This window comes from Thunnus maccoyii, chromosome 19, assembly GCF_910596095.1.
Source record: "Thunnus maccoyii chromosome 19, fThuMac1.1, whole genome shotgun sequence".
NCBI lineage: Eukaryota > Metazoa > Chordata > Actinopteri > Scombriformes > Scombridae > Thunnus > Thunnus maccoyii.
Genome location: NC_056551.1, coordinates 6,312,443 through 6,335,252, shown reverse-complemented (window position 1 = coordinate 6,335,252; position 22,810 = coordinate 6,312,443). Strand labels below are relative to the sequence as shown.

Here is a 22,810-nt window from a genome sequence, read left to right as displayed (position 1 = left end):
AATGCCAACATCACTAGACTGCAACATACAATCAGCTGGCAGACTAGTCTACGGGATTTTCAACATAATCTGCAATAATAACACTAATAAACCAGTAAACTCTGTAATATAAGTCACTGGCACAAGACTGCAGAACAACTTACTAATTACCTCTTTCCACTGTGCTAACTGCCTAACAAATAATCCTTTAAAGAAGAGGGTTCTCTCTATTTGTAGACAGATTTAAATGCAAATGCAAGTGCATCACTTGGCAAGTGGTAAGTGATGAATCATATCCCCTGTCTTCTTCTGTTCACACTAATTGCTCCCCAAAAAAACCTGTTCTGGCTCCTTCCTCAGCTCTCTTTTCTTTTTGCTTTTACAAAATGACTCTGATCACAGGAACATTATGGACATAATGCCTATTTTCCTTAAAAACGGTTTGCCGAATATTTGATCTTAATACGACTTTATACAACGGCCAAAGAAAATGTTTATTACACCTTAAACATACTATGGTGAACAATTTAACTGCTGTTGTAAATCAGTGGACAAATGATATGAATCTGAAGGTGAACATACATACAAAGCATACAATTATGATTCATGCTATATTACCAGTTAACTCTCACTGGAAACCGACTGTATACAAGCTAATATTAAACGAAATCACCTTTGGTGGTCCAGGTAAATGCTGTAATGCAGTCCAATATATTCTGAAATTAAAAAAAAAAAAAGTAGACTAATTTGAGAAAATGCCATGACACAAAACAAAGTGGCATTCTTGACCACTTAACACTGTAGTCAATGAAGCTGCTAACTACTGTATTTGTAAATAGTGGAGTACAGAGAGCGACTCCAACAGGTAAATGCGCAAATGAATGTGTTTTAGAAAACTCCACCACTCAGATAGACTTACTGGCAATACAAATGAAATTGAATATGGTTTATTCCCTGTGCAATGACTTCAAGTACTTTTATGTTTCAATTAGTATCCCGAGATCCTATAATCATTAGTTTACACATCTGTGTCAGTATTTCATAAATCCCAAATGTGCAGTGGATAGTACAAACACATCCTAATGTCTGTTTGAAAGCCTGGAGCAGAGCAGTGAATGAAGACGGAAGAGGCAAGCAGACAGACTATTACGCTCCCTTTGAATTGTCCTGCTCAAGCTGTTTGATCAGGACTATTGTCAAAGATTCCTCTGACATTATCAGAGCTCTCTGATGAAAAGTCTGGGTCAGACAGCTCAGTGCCGAATGGTGGCAGACACATAGAGGGGAGATAGAGGGATAAAGTGGCAGCTCCAGACCACTAATCCCTAAAGCTACATTAAGAACAGTGAAGCAGTTTTATCTGGTCTTTTGGTGTTTCTTTCACTTAAAAGCTTCCTTTTCCATCTCTAAGTCTCTCAGATCTGTGTGTGTGTGTGTGTCTTGTTGTTCAGATGTATCGTGCTTTATCAAGATATTTCCTAATTCTGTCTGGATCTGGTTGAGACGGACCAAACTCTGAATATTTCAGATTTATCTAGAGTGACTGCATGTTTATCAGATTTTGCTTCCTCACTTTCATTTACATGTACAGTATATGACTGTTTACAATAATCTGTTAGATCAGTCTGTAAGATTTCTGTCTTTTAGACTATACTGCAAAAAAATCCCCTTATGATGAAAGTTATCATAAGGCTTTCTTCAACTCTTCTTAAAAGATCTCCCTCAAACATGTTGGCAAAGTACTTTGCTTTGAATAATAATTTGTGTCTGATATGTTTTGTTTTAGCTAGAGAGGAGCACTGCATCGTTTACTTTACATTCAAGATGTATTGTTTTCTAGAAAGTGGGAAACACTGCGTAGGCCGGCTGCCTCTCATACTTCAACTGGCCTGACATTTCCTTCACTTTGCTTCCGTCCCTTGGCAGAACAGCGGAGAGATTAGATATCGACTTGTATGCATCCGTCCAACTCCTTACTGTATACCTTTGTCTGCAGGCAGAACTTGTAATAGTTTTCAGATGTACTGTAATTTCCTCTAAAATGAAAAGGGACGGACACACAGATTACACCGAAGTCCAGACAACACATTTATCTTCACTTTGAGACCTTCACTGGAAATGATTAAACTCTAATTAGACCCTTTGGCTCCCTTACCTTTCTTTGTATTTCTCATTAGTATCTGTGCTGCTTTTAACACGTGATTTCTTGATTTTGGTTACTACACATAACTTTCTCCTCCTAAGCACACTCTCTATCCCTCTCCCTCACCTTACACTCTCTCCTTCCACTAATCTTTTTTCTTTCCTCTAATTATATTTCTCTCCCTTTGTCCTAGCTCCGCTCAGCTCCCCAGCTCCAGTGCAGCCATCTATCATCAGGCATTCTCATCAGCCGTCAGCCACTTCAGTAAAGCTTCCTCTAAAGTTCATGTTTCGTGATCATGCTGCATTTAGCGCCACATCACAGCCGAATAAAGCAGAGAGAGTTCACAGGTCACAGAGGTTCAGTCTATTCTCATACAGCAGAGTGCAGTAATGAGAGAAACCCGATATTGATTTGTTTTCTGGTGCACTGATTCACAGCCATAATGTTCCCACTATGAAGCTTTATTAAAAAGGTCACCGCATTTTTCAAACTGACTACACAACCAACACACTCCAAAAAGCGGATAATTGTCATGAAGAGTAGCCCTCTGGAGTCACTGATTTCAATAACGTCTTTTTCTTATAACTTTTATGAATTACTAATCGCTCATAAGTAGAAATAAATTAATAAAGGCTGTCACGTGTGTCAGCTGTAAACCTTTTAAAGGTTATTTATGTCTTCACACTACAAGTAGAAACAGAGCTGTTATCTTCTTGTGTCACACAATCAAACTATGATACTTTAAGAATTATACAGTATGTACTTACATACTATACATAAATCTAAATTTAGATTTTTGGTCATATTGCCCACCCCTATACACAAATATACCCCTTAATATAAACTCAGCCCACCTTAAAGGTAAACAGTAAATCTGATTTTTTAGAGATGCAAAATAGGGACATCTTACCCATTAATGTAAAAGCAGACTGCAGAGCATAAGCACCACTTAGGGCTTCACTTTGGTCTTTTAAGGAACCATTTCAATCAGTTTACCCCATAATGTTCGTTGGTCCATATTTATAAATAACCCTAACCTTATTATGAAATATTTAGGAGGCTTTTAAGGTGGAAAACGATGGAGTTCTGTTCCATAAACCACAGGGATTACTGTTGTTTATTGTAGTCTGTGCAATCTCTACATTTGTACACACCGTGAAATAAGATACCCACACTACATGTTTACATATTGTTAAATGTCTTTGGAACACTTTTCACTACTGCTCCTCTTTCAAAAAAAACTAGATCTGCGGAGCAGAAAGAACATCTTAATGATGCAACTCTGACAGCAGTGAAGCGCTGTGTAGCGAGACACGCTGAGTGAAATCTGAGTGTATAAGCCTGACTGACTGATCCTGCCCGAGCATGCTAATGACCCGCACAACCACAGTGCATCAAATAATACCTCCATCACACCGTGATGTGTTAGGGCTGTTTGTTTACTCTGGTCAGAATGAGCGGATAAGTTGGTGAACTTGGCGTGTTTTCCTTGGTTCGGCTCCTTTTCACACAGAAAAATCAAAGCGAGCCAAAACGCAGCACCACAGGCCACGTGGTCAGATGTGTCTGAGGAGGGAGCAAGAACTTAAACAAACGAAGATGGTCCTGAAGGAGGATCCCAGTATGCAAATCTCACTTGGTTATGGGAGCTGTTTCGCTCAAACTTGCGGAGTACACCTAGTAGTTGGGTCAGATCAAAGTTGGATCACGTACCGACCTCAAATAAACTGCTCCAGAGTTTGTTTAGGACCAGATGAAGACCACCTCCTCTAAGGGTGTTTTCACACCTGCACTTTTTAGTCTGGTTTTTCCCCTTGGTGCGATTTGTTTGGGAAGGTGTGAACACAGTAATCACACTGAGTTCACCCTGATTCCACTGTGTAATTGGTTTGTTCACATCCTCCAGAACGACACGTATTTTCTGATCTGATCCTACTGAGAGGATGACGTCACTGTTTCAAAAATAAAATCCTCTTAGGATCTGAAAATGCTATGGTGGAGGGCCCCCCCCCTTTCAAAATGACATTGATCAAAATTGTTTCTGTGGATCAGATAATCGATTAACCATTAATCATTTCAGCACAAAAAGCTCAACTTTTAGTTCAGTTTAAATACACTTAGATCAACTTAGATCTTTCATGACCTTTTGCATTACGTCAGAATTTAAAGTAAAACTAACATTATCAATAGAAAATTAGACAATTAAGGCAACTGTCCATATTGACGTATTTGAAGATAGGGTGCATGACTTTGAACGTCTCACACATAGGTCAGCACATAACACACCTCTCCTCTACTATGCAAACTGTATTCAAGACTATATAAGGCTTTGAAATTGAATAATATAAATTCCAATATTCTTTTTTGAGCCTTGCAGATATCCAGCTGCAGTTCTGAATGTTTTCTTGCATTGTTCATGGAGACCTGTCACCTTGGTCTCTCAAAACTTCCCTGAAATGAACACAATGCCTTAAAGAAATATATTTTCTCACCACAATAGATTACAGCTAGTAGGCAGGTCTGGAAACAGCAGTGAGGAGGTTTTGGCCTTCAATTCTAACAACTAAAGGTTCAACTCTTAATTTGTTCAAAGAAATTCGTGACTGTGAATGAAGTCTGCATTTTAGCTATTTTTTTTTATTTTGAAGCATGACTAGTACCCTCAACCAAATTCATAATGAGAGTTTTAGGAGTTTAGACCTCACCTAATTAGATCACAGGCGAGGATGCTGATCACCTATTTTGACTTGTAATCCTGTTAAACATTTCAAGGGATTCATTTCTTGGATCACTTAAAACTGTGGCAAAGAAAGTTGTTTTCTTATCACTGGTAACTGAAACTGTAAACTGTAGCCCTCCCAGGATAACAAAGAATAAAAACAGCCCACAGAACATTTTCCCCAAAGATGATTTCCTTATTCTGTGGGAAAAACAAGACCAATACAAGCAGAAAAACAAGGACACAGCACACAAGGACACTACTTAGGGATAAAAAATCATGCTTATTTTAGATCTACTGTTTTTAGAGTCTATTATACACAGAATAAATTACACATGAGAGATCTGTAAGCTGAATTGGAGAAGGAGGTTGCGCTTCAACAATGGGATTCTTAGTCGAGATCCAGTGAGCATGTTCCAAAAATATAAATATAGGCCTAGCACATCTCAAATTTCCCAGTCAAGGAGGACAAAATACCAACATTTCACTTGTTTATTTGGCTCACATCACAATGGAAAAGTGTTTCGGCACAGAGCCTTCTTCAGCGCGTTTGAAGTATACATGTTCAATTCGGTCATATGTACAAGGGCAGAGATAGTGGTTCTGTATGTAGAAATCAGAAATTCCTTCTCATGAGTGACACCTGTGGCCGTAAAATGAGTTGTAGTCAACATCCTGGTGCTCACACGTTGTGAGCACGTGCTTGTGCGCAACTATTGCAGGTGATGTCTATTTCCCTGCTTACACTTCTCATATTTACATAAAAGATCTCTAACGTTGTGTTTTTCACTGTGTTTCAGCAAAGCATCTCTCACTCCCAGGTAAGGAGTGAGAGAACAAACATTTGATGGCAGTAAAGGGACATACAGATTACAAATAGTCCTAACTTGAATAGCATTTTAAGCTGAAGTCATCATGAAGTTCATTTAGTGTCATAGTGTTGAGTGTGTATATCCAAAACATTTCTCTCTGGGCCAGTCTTAATACGATCATCAGAAAATGCTTGAACTTTCAGTTCAGAAGTTTCAGTTTTCAGTCCCACCTACAGGAAGCTAGAGAGAAATCCTATGAATTAATTTAAATCTGAAATTGACAATCTACTGAAAGTTGCATTTGAATCAAACTGGATCACAAAAAAACAAACAACCCTCCCTGAATAACCAGCACCCAGTCACCCCCATTATTTATAGCCTTCACAAAATCCACACATACCAAATAGCCCCCTCTCAGTCCAATAGTCTCAGGAAGAGGCTCTGTCACTGAACCATTATCAAAATATGTTGACTTCTTTTTGAAAGACTTTGAGAAAGATTTACCGGCCCAAATTGCATTCCCCATGAAAATGCTTTAAACTCTGCTGCCTATTACCTACCCGAGAGAGAAACAACACAAAGTCTTCCAAATGCATTCCTATTAGAACTACTGCACCTTGTTCTGAGTCGCAACTATATACAATATGAATCCAACTGGTACCTCCAGCAAGCTGGGACTGCAATGGGGACAGCAACAGTTCTCTCTGTGGATTGGATTGATTGTGGGAAAAAGGGAAGAAACTGTTATATATGATCCCAATAACAATCCATATCACTCAAAGATAAACTATATAAACAGTACACTGAAGACATCCTGTTATTTTGGGAGAGGATGCAGGGGGAATTGATGGACTTTGTGTCATATCTTAACAACAGCTCAAGTTTCCTGAAATTAACCTGTGAACAAAGCACTGACAAAATCAATTATTTCGATCTAATCATATACAAAGATGAAACTGGAGCCATTCACACTTCTATCTACCGAAAAGACATGGAACACAATTGAATATTGCATGCTGTTAGCAATTATCCCAAACATCTAAAGGATAATTTCCCAGTGGGTCAGTTTTTGAGGCTCAAACACAACTGCTCAGATCTTGATGACTATCACTGCGAAAAAATCATCATGGCTACCAGGTTCAAGGAAAGAGGCTATGTCTCGAACTCTATTCAGAAAGCCATACAACGTGCCAATACCACCTCCCGCTCTGATCTCCTATCTAATACGCAAAAAACAAAAAATCCAAGCCAGGCTTGTTTCTCTACTGAATATAATCATTGTGTGTGTGTCAGTGCTTCACAAATAAAAGGGATACTCAAGAGACAATGGCATGTGCTTCAAGCAGAACAATCAGAACAATCAGGAGAACACCCACAGTTAAAAACATTGTCATGTACAAAAATATGACTCATAACAATACCATATGGCTGACCACAACTGCCATTTATAGATGTGGTAACTGTGTCTGCAACAACAATACAATAAATACGAAAGTGTTCAATCATGCCTATACCTGAAGGAAAATTCCTATTTGGGAATTTATAAACTGTGAGTCGACTCATGTGATTTACATCTTAATATATCCCTGTGGTCTAGCTTACCTTGGACAACCCTAACGACTCCCTAAACAACAAATATCGGAGCACAAAACTGCAATACGTACAGGCAACATGGATTATGCAATTGCAAAACATTATGCTGAAGCAAATCACGGCTCACCCTCTTCATTAAAATTCTTTGGGACTGAGAAAGTCATGATGCCTACTAGAGGAGATGTTTTGAAGAGACTGGCCCAGACAGACACACTCAACACTACGACACCAAATGGACTTAATGATGACTTCAGCTTAATGTGCTTTTTAAGTTAAGACTTTTTGTAAAATGTATGTCCCTTTATTGCCATCTGGTGCATGTTCTTAATAGTGAATCAATGATGGCCAGAAACAGTGTTTTGTTAAGTTTATATTGTATATAATGGGGTTTAAATCAAATTTAACTATAGACTTATGATTGGTCCCTGTATCTAGAACCATGGGATAAGAAAAGTGATTAGTTCCTAAATAATTGGGTCCAACTCCCCGCTGTGTATTAACTCTGCCCTTGTAGATATGACCGAATTGAACCTGTATACTTCAAATGCTCTGAAGGCGGCTCTGTGCTGAAACACATAAGTGAAATGTTAGTATTTTGTCCCCCTTGACAAGGAAATTTGAGCTCTGTAAGCTGCTTTCTGTCAGGCCTGAGGGTCTTATTCACTGTACCACACTGTCTTTTACCTGTGACCTGCCAAATAACCTGTTTGTTTCAATAAATTCACAACATCTGTTCACTATTCTTCTCTTCTCTATTCTATGGTTTCTCGCGTGTTACAATCAGTTGAACAGTGAGCTAAGTGCTGCTGAAAGCTCAGTTTAGTCACACTTGCTGCTTGGTCTGATAAACTATTATTTGAAAGCTTTCAAGGTTTCTCATTGTATGAATAAGTCACAACACAGTGTGGTGATCAATTGTAACCCATCAGTTTGATCTCATTCAGTGAGGTTAATTTAGGCCCTGAAAATCTTCTTTCTGAATCAGCTCCTTGCTATAAGTGATGGAGTTCCACATAATGCTACAGGAGACTCTTCTGACTGGTGTGGAGTGGGTGGGGCTCTGTAAGAAAAAGGTGATGTCAGGTATTTCCATGGACCAATCAGAATGTAACAATTAGGGATGTCAACAGTTAACCATTAATTGGTTAACCACTGAGAATATTTTTGACCAGTTACGCATGTTGGCCTATAGCCTTAATGTTGCTGGGTTAGCGAGTGTCTCAAAGTCTGTTTATAATGTGTGTGTGTGTGTTAGTCAGTCAGACTTAAAAGTGTTTCGTTAGTCCAGCTTAATCTGCAGGAATTTCTGAAGGCTCGTGCAACGTGTTTTTCTGCCATGGGGGAAATAAATTCATGACGAGTGAAAAGGAGTCCAAAGTATCATCACATCTCTACTGCAGAAACAGAATATGTCAAGCTGCCAAATAGCACTGTCACAGATGATGAGCTCAAAAAGACAAACAGGTAGTCATATAAATGCTGACTACTGGTGAAAATAATTTTTGACCACTTCCAAGAGCCTGGTAGGAGAGTGTGAGTATGTAACTATACTGTGATGTAAGTTATATTCAAAAAGTAACATTAACGTTATTTTCCAAAAACAGTTGTTGGAAAAGGAAGGAGTCTTATAGGGAGAGTCTTATAATCAGGGTTGGCTTATATTTGGGCCAATATGGTATGGTACTAGCATTATGCTGTACCACATTAAGAACAAGCACCCGGCTGCAGTCCGAGGATGGCTTGCTGTTGCAGCCAAAGATCACATCGCTGCTACCCGGGGGAGAAAGTGTGATGAGCCGCGGTCCAAGGCCATCACCCAGTTGGTGTGCTGAATGACTGAGACCAATATGCTGCCAATCAGTGTGGTAGAGGGTGAGGGATTGAAAGAGCTAGTTCGATACCTCGAACTACTTTATGCCACCGAGAGCTACTGTGACTAAATGATCTGACTAAAAGTCAAGCTAACCAGGTCAGACAAGCTAGCTCTGACCACCTCCTGCTGTACAGCTCTCATAAACGAAAGCTACATCACAACCTTTCTTAAAAATTAACTGGATAGTTACAGTTTAATGGATGTCTGTCTGTTGAAAGCAAAATTAACCAAAACTGACATCTCTAGTAACAATAAAAGAGTCAGAATCGAAATCCGATGACAGCTGTTAGGCGTTTCGTTTGATGTTACAGACGGGAGATGTTACTATCAAATCAGATAAACCACCATCATGAATTTTGAATACTTTTGAGTATTGAAGGTTTATCGATTTCTAACAAAGGATGAAGAAAACTTGTCAAAAACTGTCAAACAAAACAATAACAAAATATTCTCTATATTATACACTCACCAAGATTTCACTGGTTTTCACCTATCCTGTTTTATCCTCAGTTTTTTGTATTTTATGTGTGTGTGTGTATGGGTTTATTTGTTTATTATGTATGTATAGCAATTCTATGGAATTTGGGAACAACAAAAGACCTTTTTCACAAAAAAAAGTTTGACACAGTAGGAAAAGCACCTCATCTTATAAAATAAGATGAATGATGACTGAATTCCATTTAGCTGTCTGAGTTTCATTTCCAGTTTCAATTTCTTGCATGTCACTGTCATGACTCACTGAGACACTTGAATAGAACAGGGCCATTGTTAATGTTATTAGTAACACCAGTCCTGTGCTTTTCCCACTGTGAGAAATCAAAATGTCTGCTGTGAAAAAGGCCTATCATGAAAGGCATTTTCCATATGTGCATCTCAGGAGGAGTAAGATCTGGGTTTCCTATAGTCAAACATTTGCCTTGATAGCTTTCCTTTATCATTAAATACTTGCTACTAGGTGTGCACAGCCTTCTTTTCTCCGTATTAGCTTTTCTGTCCTTCTCACATCAGCATTGTGTGGTGATCAAAGGTATCCACTTGTTTGAAGATAAAATATTCATCAACATGAATTTAAAAACATGCAGTGAATGTGGCTCAAAGGGGATATACTCACGCTAAGAATGTGTATATTTTAAATAAATGTTGCCTCTGAGATGAACATAAAAACATGCATGTTCCCACTGTACACTGCAAAAATACCAAAAAAACAAGAGAAATGAAAAGGAGCGAGCATTTGTTCCATCTGTGTGTGTGTCTCAGTGTGAGATGTGCATATATATCTGTTCAGTTGGCAAACATGACCATCACAGCACTTTAACAGTCACTTTCACAGCAAACGAGCAGTTTGCATTTATAAACGGCACCTTCTCAAAATCCAGACTATTTTCCATTTGTCCTGTCTGCCATTTGTATGTCTGAGCAGTTGCTGTGACTTAGTAGTCTGTGCCAACAGATACCATACAATCAACAGTATTTGGCTCAGTGGGGCGACTTATAATGTTGAGAGAGCTCTACAGGAGCCACATCACATCACAAAACACATGGGCCGTATTGCTGTTTGCTCCCTTGGCCTGAGTAGAAATGTGTGAGTGTGTGTACTGTAGAGAACAAAAAAACATCAGAAGTTTAAAAAAAAAAAATGTTTCGATACAACTCATTTGCAGCGGCTAATATGTTTTGTAGGAAGCACAATGCCACCCAGATGACGTGTTTTTATCAACATAAAGATTCAGCTTTTTTATTCTATGTGTCCACAAAATGTTCACTGTCTGTGTTAGCCATTTTTTTCTGCTTCTGGCAACTAACAGTGCCATTACAGGCCCATTACAGGTGCCCAACCCTCCTCCCTCTGACTTCTCCCTGATTATAAGACAGTCACCCTTCCTGTACTGAACAAAACTTTGCCAGTGACGGTAATCCAGGCAGTCAAACGTAATTCAGTTTCTCCAAAATATATTGTATCTGCAAGTGCAGATGAGCAGTATATAAACTTATTTTTAAGAGATATTGTTGGAAGAACAATTGTTTAGCTGTAGGGAAAGAAGACAGAAGACAGGATGCTGACTTCTTCAATTCTAAACCCCAACATTGACAATGGGCTAACCAACATTTCATGCGAGTCAGCATCCTGTTTATATCTTTTAACACTGTCTGTGTGGTGTACTGTAAGTGTGAAACTCTGTGTTATGAGAGTCTCACAATATTTTTTTTGCAGTAAGCATGTTAACCCTTCATCACCAGCAAGTGTGAACAGTGTGATGTTGTCTAAGTGAAATGTATAGTTTATTTTCTAATGGGGAGGCAGCCACTCTTTTTGGGGATTTTTTCCCCCTTACTTCTCCTTATTTAAAGATCCGCTCCATACATGTTTAAAGACATATAAAAAGATGTACTGTACTGACTGGATAATAATTTCTGATAGGTTTACTCCTTTACCTCATCAGAAATTCTTAAAATTACTAATTATTCCTTCTCCCTCATTCAAAAATCCAGAATATATGAAAATGCAAATTTTCATTTCAAAAGTTTAATTGCTGGACACAAGTTGTCTCCTTCTTCACTGTAAAGTCCATCCTCAGTGTTTGAGCGCTGGAGGCTTCAAGCTTCCACATCACACTTGTGTAAGTTGCATTCTGGACCACAAGGGGCTTTCAAACTACTTGTGATATCACAAATCATGTTGGTATGTCTAAAACTTGAAAAATTTTTAGGTGAGCACAGAGAAACTTTCCCCCTTCAGCAGATGAATGTGAAAACAGCTTTCTAGTGTCAAACTCTGCACATACATCACTCTGCACAGAGAAGCTCAAACATCCAAGTGAAGTAACGATAAGCAAAACAGAATTTGTGTGAAGTGGAGGGGGACTTTAAATTGTGTCAATAACTTTTCAGTTTTTGCTTCTTTTCTTCCCCCCTTTTGGCAGTAAGAGTAATTACACAAACACTGTTGACACGTGCTTGCGTCATAGGCTCCGCCATAGCCTACTCCATTGCTACTGTTGCTGCTGTAAAATGGTGGATAAATTGTTTTGAGCATCACCCAACCCCTGCAAAATGACTCATTTCACTATCAGTATTTGCCAATAACATTTGGAAAGTCTAGAGGAGCCACACGATTAAATCATTTTATCCCCATTCAAGTTAGCAGAGAGCTAATCGGAGGATAGCCACTCGGCCAGCGGAAGTCTCTGGTGCGCATACTCTGCCCATAGAGTGTGCGCAGTATGCATTCATCCAGCCAGCGCGAGAGTGTCAAACCCAACACCAGAATGAAAATCCTGTATACTCTGAAATACAGACAGATTTGCCTGGCATTGATGGGCTCAATCAGTATTTAGTGAACTCGTTTGGCGAGGGCTTGAATGTAACGGACATTCATTTATATGTGAATATGTTCCGCGCTGTGGGTTTAAAAACTTAAAATATAATTACACAAAATTACACAAAGGCAAGAAGAACAAAACAACATTTAAAATGAAAAGACTTTAACATCAAGAGAGAGAAGAAAAGAAAAAAAAATTAAAAAGCAGAGAGTGGGCAACTACTGGCATGGTTTTTATGTGAAGAGCAGCAACTGTTATTTACTCCTCAATGGTCCCTGGTGATTTGGGAAAATGAGGAAGTCCAGGTGCCTGTCAACAGGCCAGACTTTGATCAATGGGCCTCTGGGTAGCAATCACACTTTTCCGTTGTCTGTGTGATCTGCTGTTGGTGCATTTGTATTTGAATATCATGTTTATTAAAGCAGGAAATAAGGAACTGTCTTCTCTTTTCTGCCAGCACAGCAGGGTTTTTCTATTGGTGTGGGCGCAGTGTCATATATCTATAATAAGTGGAAATAAATGGCTTGCTTTGCTCCTGAAGTGCTCTCCAGCTGTGCAGCCAGAAATAGTCTAATGTAGAGCCCATCTCCATTTCACAGCAGACACATAGAAGTAGAGTTTCTACTGTATGTGTACCTGCAGTCTGTGTGTACTACTGAAGCACAAGGCCTTGATATTTTCTATAGGCAGTGTGGAGATCAGCTTGTTTTTTATGAATATTAATTCATGAAATGTTTATTTTACAAGGACAGATACAAACACAAGGACATTGCGAGCAAATGGCTGTAGTGCTGTTATAAATTATTTTTAGCTAAAGTCAGCTAGTTGATAATGCCTGTCCTTGGAGAGGGCTGGTGTACAAACACATGGGGCTTGATGCTCAGCAGGGTTTGTTATTCTCTTTACCATGGATTAATATAGCATTCCTTATTCTCAACCAACCTGCCAGATACTGCCATGTACAGTATATATATGTAGTTATGACAGCTTGTATAAAGTGGCTGTTATTATGTGCGTTTTAGACTGTAACGTTAATGTTAAGTATACAGTGTGTATATAGTCTCTTCTATGCATATGTATAATCCAGTGTACAGTATGTGTATTAAATCTAGATGCCTGATCAAAAATAAAAATATAGACTGAAATGGTGTCTGTTTGGTTCCATTATTTTTCTATCACTTCACAATGAAACACCTAATTTTAAGTTCTGTCAAGTGAATGTTGACCAATCGGACACCTTTACCAGGAATATCATGATTGTACACTACAAAGTAAAGCTCAATTATTGACATATCGGTGATAAAACAAGTGATGAATGTGGCATATACTCCATATTTTTTAACTATTTAAAGGTGATCACAGTTCCAAAGTTTGAGTTGAGACAAATATGCAGCAAATAGTTAATGATTCATGGAAACGTAACTATTAAAAAGACCATGGGTGCAATCCTGTTAATGATTTATGTTATTAATTGTGTAAAGTTTGTTTGTTGTAATAGCTGCCCTTATTTCAACCTTTCATTAAACTGAAATTAAACATCATTTGTGGTATGAAAACGCTGCAGGTAACACTGAATCACTGAATGTCTGCACTGTCTGTATGTTTTACACTGATGCTGCTGTTTGGATTTTATTATTTCTGTCCATGTCTGCTGAATCCTGTTTTGATGTTCTCTTCAAGAGCAGCAGACTCAGTCCAAGAAGTTCCCCTCAAGGGACAATAAATCTTTCCTCTTCTTTTTTGGCCACATTATATTAGTCTACGTTGTTCTTATCAGGAGTTATTTAATATGCCTCAAAAGACAATAACACAGCAAAGAGATGCTGAATCTGTGGTGGTCACTGCTCAAGGTATCTCTGTATTTCACACTAATACTTAACACCTGCAAGTACCAGCTACCATGTTGTAAACTAACACTGATCAATCTGTACTGTGGTTGTATGTAAGTGTTGTCACAAAGGACAGTAAAACATTGTGGGGCAGAGTTGGATCTCTGCAAAAAGTCACATATATTATTATTAATAATAATAATAATAATAACAATAACAGTACGTGCTGAAAATGAAGTGTACCTCTGAGAAACTGCATCTTTTTTCACTGGTTTTGCTGTGATAGATGATCCTGATTTGATTCAAAACCTTTAAGTCAGTTGCACCTCACAGTCTGTACATCACCTTCAACCTCCTACAATCAATGAGTCAGGTATTTACACAGAAAACGAGGAACTACTGAGTTAAATGTGATGAGACCAAATGGTGGCCTGTTGGCCAATATGAAAAACAAAAACAACATAGTTATCTATTCATGCCTATGTTAATGAGTTGGGCTCATCTTTTTCAGGTTGTCACAGATTCTCAGTCATGTGATTCATATAATACATACATGTAGTTAATTTGCTAAACATGCTAATTCATTTAAGTTTTGCATGTTTGTGACACTGTCCCTGTTTAGGGATCTGAGGATGCACTAATATGAGTTCATGAGATCCGAAATAAACAATCATTTCAAAAGCAAAATCTTCAGTCTTTCATTTCTGATATTATCAAGTAACCACCGGCTGAACCATGATTTGGTTTTAAACATATACCAAATATAAAAATTGTCCAAATAAACACCAAAGTGTTGCACTCATTCCTGATTGAAGGCATTACAGATTTTTTTTTCAATCTGTTGGTAAGAAGGCCAGTTGTAAGAATCAAATAAGAGGTGCACAAAGTCTACATGAAGGATAAAAATGGCTTAATTTTGATAGATAAATGGTGGGAAAGTTTTCTAGTTGTTCAACATCATGTTCATTTTCATATATCCCTGTGATTTTTAGATTGGATAACTATTTTTGATGGGAGCTCAGAAATACAGCTCTAGTAAATTTTCACATGCAATAGAGGATATGCAGACACTAAATCCTAGATTCACCAGAAATGATCTGGGGAACCATCAGACTCTCAAGGCCATTTTTGGAAAAATGTTCTTTTAAATACTATATTTATAAAATGTCTGCTTTATCGGACCACTCACAGTGAAAAGAGACAGAAAAGATGGGCAAGAGGGAATGTAACAAAGCAACAAAAGGATCCAGGTCAATTTAAAACCATTATGGCAGAGCCACCAGGACAGCCCAGAAGTTGCTATTTTAGATTCGTTTTTATACCCTTTTATCTTTTCCTATGAACTGGAAGTAAAGTGACTCTAACTGAATTTCCCCCTGACCATTTCAGTGGCTTAACATGCTTGCTGTGTTTGGAAATGTTTTTTTGACTGTGTAAAAGAATAGTGCATCAAAGGCTGGTCAGTATCAAATATGATCAAAAATGATTCTTTGGTCTAAAATCTTTTCATTAGTTGGGAGACTCCAATGTTTGTATTACATTTGTAAATAGTACTAATCCATATTTTAAATTAGTTTTTCAAACCAGCTGCAACATCAAACACTTAATATGAGGATTTTTGTAGCAGTGTATTGTAGCAGAGATACTTTGAAATAGAAATACTTTGGAAAAAATATAGGACCTAAAATCAAACCCTGAGGTGCTCCAAGTTATATTGTTTGAGTGTGAGTTTTTAATTTTGTATGGAGTTTTCTTTAAGAAGAAGCCATGAGATTTCAGTTTCATTTTAGTATTCTGACTACTGTGCAAAAAATTCAGACAATCCGTGGAGATGTTGTGATCTTCAGGTCACACCGAGGACACCAAGGACATTTACTTTGTCAGTAACTAAAACATTGTTGAAACTCGTTAAGCTGCAATAATGTTTCTCCATTGTCTAGATGGCTAAAGCAAGCAAGACCTTTTCAGCTATTCATTGTGGTTAAAGAGAATAACACACACACACACACCTGCACCTTGTTGCTCGCCAAGTCCCTTTTTTGTCCTGATTTGTTTTATGCTCTTTCAGCAGGATTGCTTTATCATCAGAGAGGATGGAAAATCACCCCTGTGCAAATTGAAAATACTTGGCCTTAATCCATCTACGTGTTTGGGGCTCTCTTTATTCATTTAGACACAGCCTGTGTGTGTACACAGCTTATGTGTGTATTTACATTTGAGTAAAAGGCAAACAATGAGAAAGTGGGTCTGAATACATATATTCTTACTTGCTGACTTAAACAAAACCTCTTTAATTATGAATTTACCAAATGCTTGATGAACCTACAACAATATGAAACAGCAGCACTTGAATACTTCTTACAGACTTTCAATAGTGCCCAGTTGCCTCTCCTGTTACTTTTATGTGTGTCACTGTGTTGACGTCACCGTAGACATGACCTTTTTCCCTCTGCGTTAATCAAATTAAACCAAGCCAGGCAGATGTCAACAAAAGGGCACTGGGCAGGGTTGACCTTTCTCCCCCTTTTGAGTGTGGTGAGTGGGAAGAGGTGCAATTCGGGGGAAATTAGTAACTAGTCAAAGTCTGTCATGTCACTTAACAACACGAATACATACAGCCTGCATTCATCCAAACTTACACATGCATATATTCAAATGCATTATCACACACATCTGAATGTGGACCTTAATTGGTAAGATGGTCAGTCTTTGCAATTATTTTCAACATCCATTAACATCCCTCCTCACTACAAAGCCACATTACTGCTACATACTATTAAATAACATTTTAAAAACAGGTTTTATGAGGCTTCCTGTTGAAAGGGGAAGCGGCAGGCAAGCAAAGCGGTGAAGTAACATTTTCTCTGAGACTGAAGATCGAGGCGGTGGCATCTTGGCAGTGTGATGATCACAGAAGCCTTGAAGCCATATAAGCCATCTACCATAATCATCCAAGCTAGATGAAAACCAAGAAGCAGAGTGTGAAGACAGTCTACTGTAGGGTTAGGAAACGTCTTCTCCCACTGAGGACTGACAATCAGAGACGTCTTAAGCCTGTATGAGTCTCTGCCCTGACACTATTCAGGGTGCACAATGGTGCCCTCTGAGCTATCTCACAAAGAACACATAAATTCAGGCTCAGCTTCTTGGCCCTTTTTGTGATAAGAAAAAAGTTAACTTAAGAATATGAAAAAAGTCATTTATATTGAAGGTGAATAATTATCACATTTATTTATTCTCAGGTTATTACAATGTCAAAGTCTTAATTACAAAGTAAAACCTGTACACGAGCCATTCCTCCTGTTCATGAAGCTCAGCTAGAAAGGTTCAGGAGGTGTCATATGCTCTTATCCTTATATATTTCTTATACTTTCAAACAAAAACATATCTAGTCAAAAACTGAGTAATTGATTATTCGACAAAACATTTCAGAGCTAGTTTTCTGCCTCACAGCAAATCAAATGTCTTTTTCAGGATTTTAAAAGAGCACATGGTACCTATTTTGTTGAGACAAGATTATGTCCAGACATCCATCAGCTTGATGAGATGCTGATGGCTGTACCTTATTTGAAAAGTTTCTGCTTTAAAATAAGTCTCAATGAAGGTGTAATATGTGATATTTTTAGCCTGAATGGCTCTGTTGGACAGTTGGTCATTCAGTCAGTCCACCACTTTGGTGAACATGGTAAAAAATTAAACCTGATTAACATCAGCATGTTAGCATCATCATTGTGAGGATGTTGACATATTGATGTTACTCACTTGTTTCACTGTCTGGTGAGGATGCAGGCTCAAGTAGGCTTTGGTGCCACAGTACTGGGTTAATGCTAATTTTGTTAAAGAATGTATGACCACGCAGGGATCCGACTGCACACAAGCCCCATAGCTCAGGATGATCAAACACTATAGACCACTGTGCAGCAAGAGGCCCATCGTCCAAATGTTATCAGTGTTGCCATTTAGTGTAAATATAAAAACACTGACAACAAGGCATGAATTAATCAACACTGACATCACTTTAATGTTGTACACATTTTCCAAAAATATAGTTTTGATTAGAAAATACAGCTGATTAAACAGGGTCGGTTCTGTTCTCCAAATTCCCAACTGACTATTTCAGTAACAAGGCAAACTGACGGCTTGAAACTTAATTACATTCCCTTAAATGTTCTTTCCATTTTACATTGAAGTAATTGCAAAATAATATGCAGCCATCTCTTCCACTTGCATGCAATTATTTCTCATTAACAGGTACTGTAGAATAACAAAGCACAACAATCACCACGCCAACATCAACCGAGAAGGCCAAAGTGGGAATCAATAGCTTGACTGAGGTTGCCAACAACAACTTCATAGAGGATTTTACTGAATACAATTGCTTATATTCACATCCACTAAATATCAAGTCCTGTGTATTTTCTAAATATCCCGAAGAACGAACATTGTTTACAAGACACATTGTTTAATGATCTTGTCTTGGGGCGCAAACAATGCCAGAAACACCAGTTAAACACCTTCGCTGCTGATGTCAACAGGGAGAGTTATTTTGAATAATTAGCTCCTTAGAGATATTCTACAGGTATACTCCAGATCCATATTAATGGACAGTTCAGCTAGACGTTAAATACCATGACCTGAGATTTCTGAGTATTATTATTCAATATTTATGTCTCTCTCACCTATTTCCTGCCTACCTGAGTGAGTGTGTGCACACTAACTACAAAATGTGTCTCTGCCCGAATGTGGGAAGTTGTCAACGTCTGTGCTCTCTCTCCTTCTCTCTCTCAAACCTCCCTCTCATTCTGTTGAGACAGTGAACAGCATCTGGCCCTGCGGGTAAAGCCAGGTGTGTACTGAAGCATCTCACCAAATCAACAAAAGCATTGCTGAAACACATCACACCAGACAGGAAAATGTGCTCTATTTAAATCTTCGCTTCTTACACTGAACACTGGCCTGTTTGGATATGCTTTCTTGCACTGGAAGCTGCATTACCTTGTATTTTTTTTTCCAGTGTTTACAAATGATGAAATTCCACATCAAATACCGAGCTACGAGGCACCAAAACAGAAAAGGAGGGGTGGGGGGAGGTGGGGGTGTCTAAGCTCTAAAGACTCAGGTTTGACACTTTCCGAAACACATTCCTCAAAAGCACATCCAGCTCAGCATAAGAAGCAGTGTTAAATAGTTCATACATATGAAATAAAGAAAAGAACTTGCGGGGGGGAAAAAAAAAACAGCAGAAGAGCAGAAACAGAAAAAGGGCAAGACAAGCACATGTCATATCACAGGATATTAAAGCCTTTTCTCCCTCCTGTGTTTTCTTTCCATCCTTTTTAATAAGATGCCTTTCTAGTCGCTAACAACACTCCACATCAAGATGCTGTGCTCAGTGTGTGTGCACCTGTGTGGGCCTTCTAATAGGTATCTGTGTAATTGGCTGGTTGACGTGCTGATAACTAACAGGCATGAGATGAGGAGCTCAGGGAGACATCCTCACTCTCCTTCTGTTGCCATGTCACCATGACAAACACACGTATGTAAGCAAAGCAGACAAAGCTGTGCACTCTAAGGATGGATACTGCCTAAAAATGTCTAACATGTACATCTATCCTGCACCCGCAATTTGAAACAAGCCTCAACAGTATATGTGAGATGTGTTACCATGTATGTTAGTGAAACTAAAAAGTTGTGTTTGCTATTGCCTTAATGTTATCATTTAAACAACAGCAAAAGAGGTTTTGTGTGGAAAGCTATTGAGTTTTTCTTTCCCTAAAGGGCACTGAAATAAATTGTTTTTCAAAGACTATGATTTTGTTACAAAGTCTAATAACACCCCCATGCCAAAATACCTTCCCAGTTAATTACTCATGTTATGAAAGTCATTCATTCATTCACTCACTCATTCATTCATTAAATCATTCATTCATTCATTCATTTATTCCTTTCCTTTCCCTGCCACCAACTCTCACAAGGAATAAAACCATTTGTCACAGAGGTGAAGTTGATAAAAATCTTAGTTTTAAGTGGTCATCTCTAAGCTGTTTCACATTGTTTTACATTATCTTTATCTATTATATAGTATTGACAGCTATTGTATATGGAGAAACTGACCCTTACATTAAAACTTTAATATGATCAATATGTAAAATACTGGAAAAACTGACTAAATATACTGTATGTTCCTATGATGTAACCCATTACATATGTCACTGAAAGAGACAACAATAATGTTGCCTATGTCAACCCACTCTTTTTGTCTGAAAATATCAATACAAATAAACTTGCAGAAGTGTAGGGAGTAGAGTCACAGCACAGCGTATCAAAGAAAATAGCATATGTTACTTTCTAATTTGTTCAAACCCCTTAAAGCAATTATTTTTGGCATCCCATATGGCGAAGAAAAAGAGGAACAGCAGGTTGGCAAAGAATAGCCTAAAGTAGTAGGAAATGTGAGTGTATACATCAAAGAAAGTGGCATATCGGAATAACTTTCCCTCTGTTGTCATGTCACTGTGACAGAATCAGGAAACAGGAAATTTCACTACCAGTCTGAGATGTCTGTATTCTAGACAGAACAAACAGTAGGCGTGAAGTGCAAATCTGATCCAACTAAGACTAAGGGCTGTCCCACCGGTTGGAGAGATCTAATCATGGATAGATCCAGTGCTAATACACCCTGAACACCGATGGCTGTTTGGCACTTTTAATGCATTGCATGCTCTGTACTTGAACCTGACTTCCTTATAAGGAGAGCAGATGAAAGGAAAGATTTTCTTGTCAGGAAACAATACTTTTGTAAAATAAAAAATTATAATGCATGCTGAATTAGTTTAAAAGCTCCTATTTTATTGCTAATAACATGGTAGTTAGTTGGCAATATGTTGAAAGGGGCTGTTACTAGGTGGTTGCTACGATTGTTCTAGGTGACTGCTAGAGAATTAGAGAGTGCGAGCCGAGGGGTTTGGGGTGGTAGCTCATATGTGTCTGATTGTTTTTGAAGTGACCTGTAGGAGGTTCCTCTGTGGTTTCTTTATGTGTTTGATGCAGTTGCTTAGCAGCTGCTAGGATGTTGCTGTTTGTTCTATACAAGCCTTGATAGGTTGATAGGGTATTAAAGGCATATGACAATCTAAATGGTTCTGAAAAAAAAAAGATTTATGCTAATTTTGCAAAAGTTATAAGATGACATGCAACCAAAAGTAATATAATGAGACTCATATTTTGATATATCATACATGTATTTGGCACCAAAACTGTGTGAGAGGCCTCAGAAAAAGAGGAATAATAGGCCAATTATGGAGAGGTAGAGTGTGCATTCCCCTGCAAGCACACCAACAAAGAGCAAATCATGCCAATAACTAAATCCTTATCTATCCTTATCCATCTTCAAAGTGAGAGTGTGTGGGAGACAGCGAGTGAAAAGATAGATTGAAGTGATACCTTGAGTCCTCCACACTCTGCTGCTGATCCCTGGTCCACTCCAGTGATGTAAATACCCAAAGCATATTCAGCTCCCCCCCGGATCATTAGACCCAGAGACCGGCCGTCGTCCAGAACCAAGTTGACCTATTAAAGACGGACAGAGAAATAGATAAAGAAGGCAGAAGCAAGGGGTTAAATATCTGAAACGGTGTGAAACAGACACTTCTTAAATATCAACATTTTAAATGGCATTTTGCAGTCTCAATTGTGTCGCCTGACGCGCTGCCAGATCTGCCTGCGGTGTCGGGCTGTTCACAATGAAAGGGATGTGGAACACAATGCATAGAGGAAATGACAGCTTTGCTCTGAGCCGGGATTTGCAGGCAAAAATAAAGAGTTTCAGGAGCTACTTCAATGTGGTGACTCAGAGCCAGTAATGAGGAGGCAGAATCTGTTTTGATTGGAGGAATGACTGTTTGAATTGGTCAATCGGTTTGTTTACGGGGCTCGTCTGTACCACTCCCCCTGATAAGCAGTGCGGACAATATCTGATGCTGTTTGAAGGAATAATCCACCAACTGAAAATACTGGATAGTTACAAGATATCTCTGCTATTAACATACTGGTGCAGAGAGTTAATTATACCTACAGGAAATACATGACTGTAACAAAATGATTACTCTACTTACTGCATTTGTAAGAATGTCTATTTAAAAAAGTAATTTAATCTTTTACTGTATTTAGTCAGTCATTTCTGACCTGGAAACGACAGAAATTAGAGCAAAATGAGTTTACTGGTTTAAAATTCAACCTCTTTAAACAAACGTCTTGAATTAAATGAAATTCTAATAAATTATGTGGACACAGGTGGACAGAAATGCCAGATTATTTCACTTGTTTTAAAGCAGAACAAGTTTTCATGTTGTCACATACAGCGTGTGCAGCATGTCAATGAAAGATGGCAATTAAAAATTTAGCTTAGTTGGCAATGCCTGAATCAAACAAAAAGTCAACTTCAGTTTCTGCATCTGCAAAGTTATGATTAAGCGGTGAAGATATAACCAAACAACACAGATCAATGCAACCTCCCACTCCTATTCTTCTGCATTCTGCA

General features: G+C 38.3%; 1 protein-coding gene across 3 annotated transcripts in view; it reads right to left on the bottom strand.

Moving 5' to 3' along the window:
* Positions 1-22,810, bottom strand: part of whrna (whirlin a) — a 139,828-nt gene that overhangs the window by 52,757 nt on the left and 64,261 nt on the right. For all 3 annotated transcript variants that reach the window (XM_042394650.1, XM_042394647.1, XM_042394649.1), the window contains exon 3: positions 21,715-21,840. In XM_042394650.1, coding sequence (XP_042250584.1) covers positions 21,715-21,840 — 126 coding nt within the window. The remainder of the gene's footprint in view (positions 1-21,714; positions 21,841-22,810) is intronic.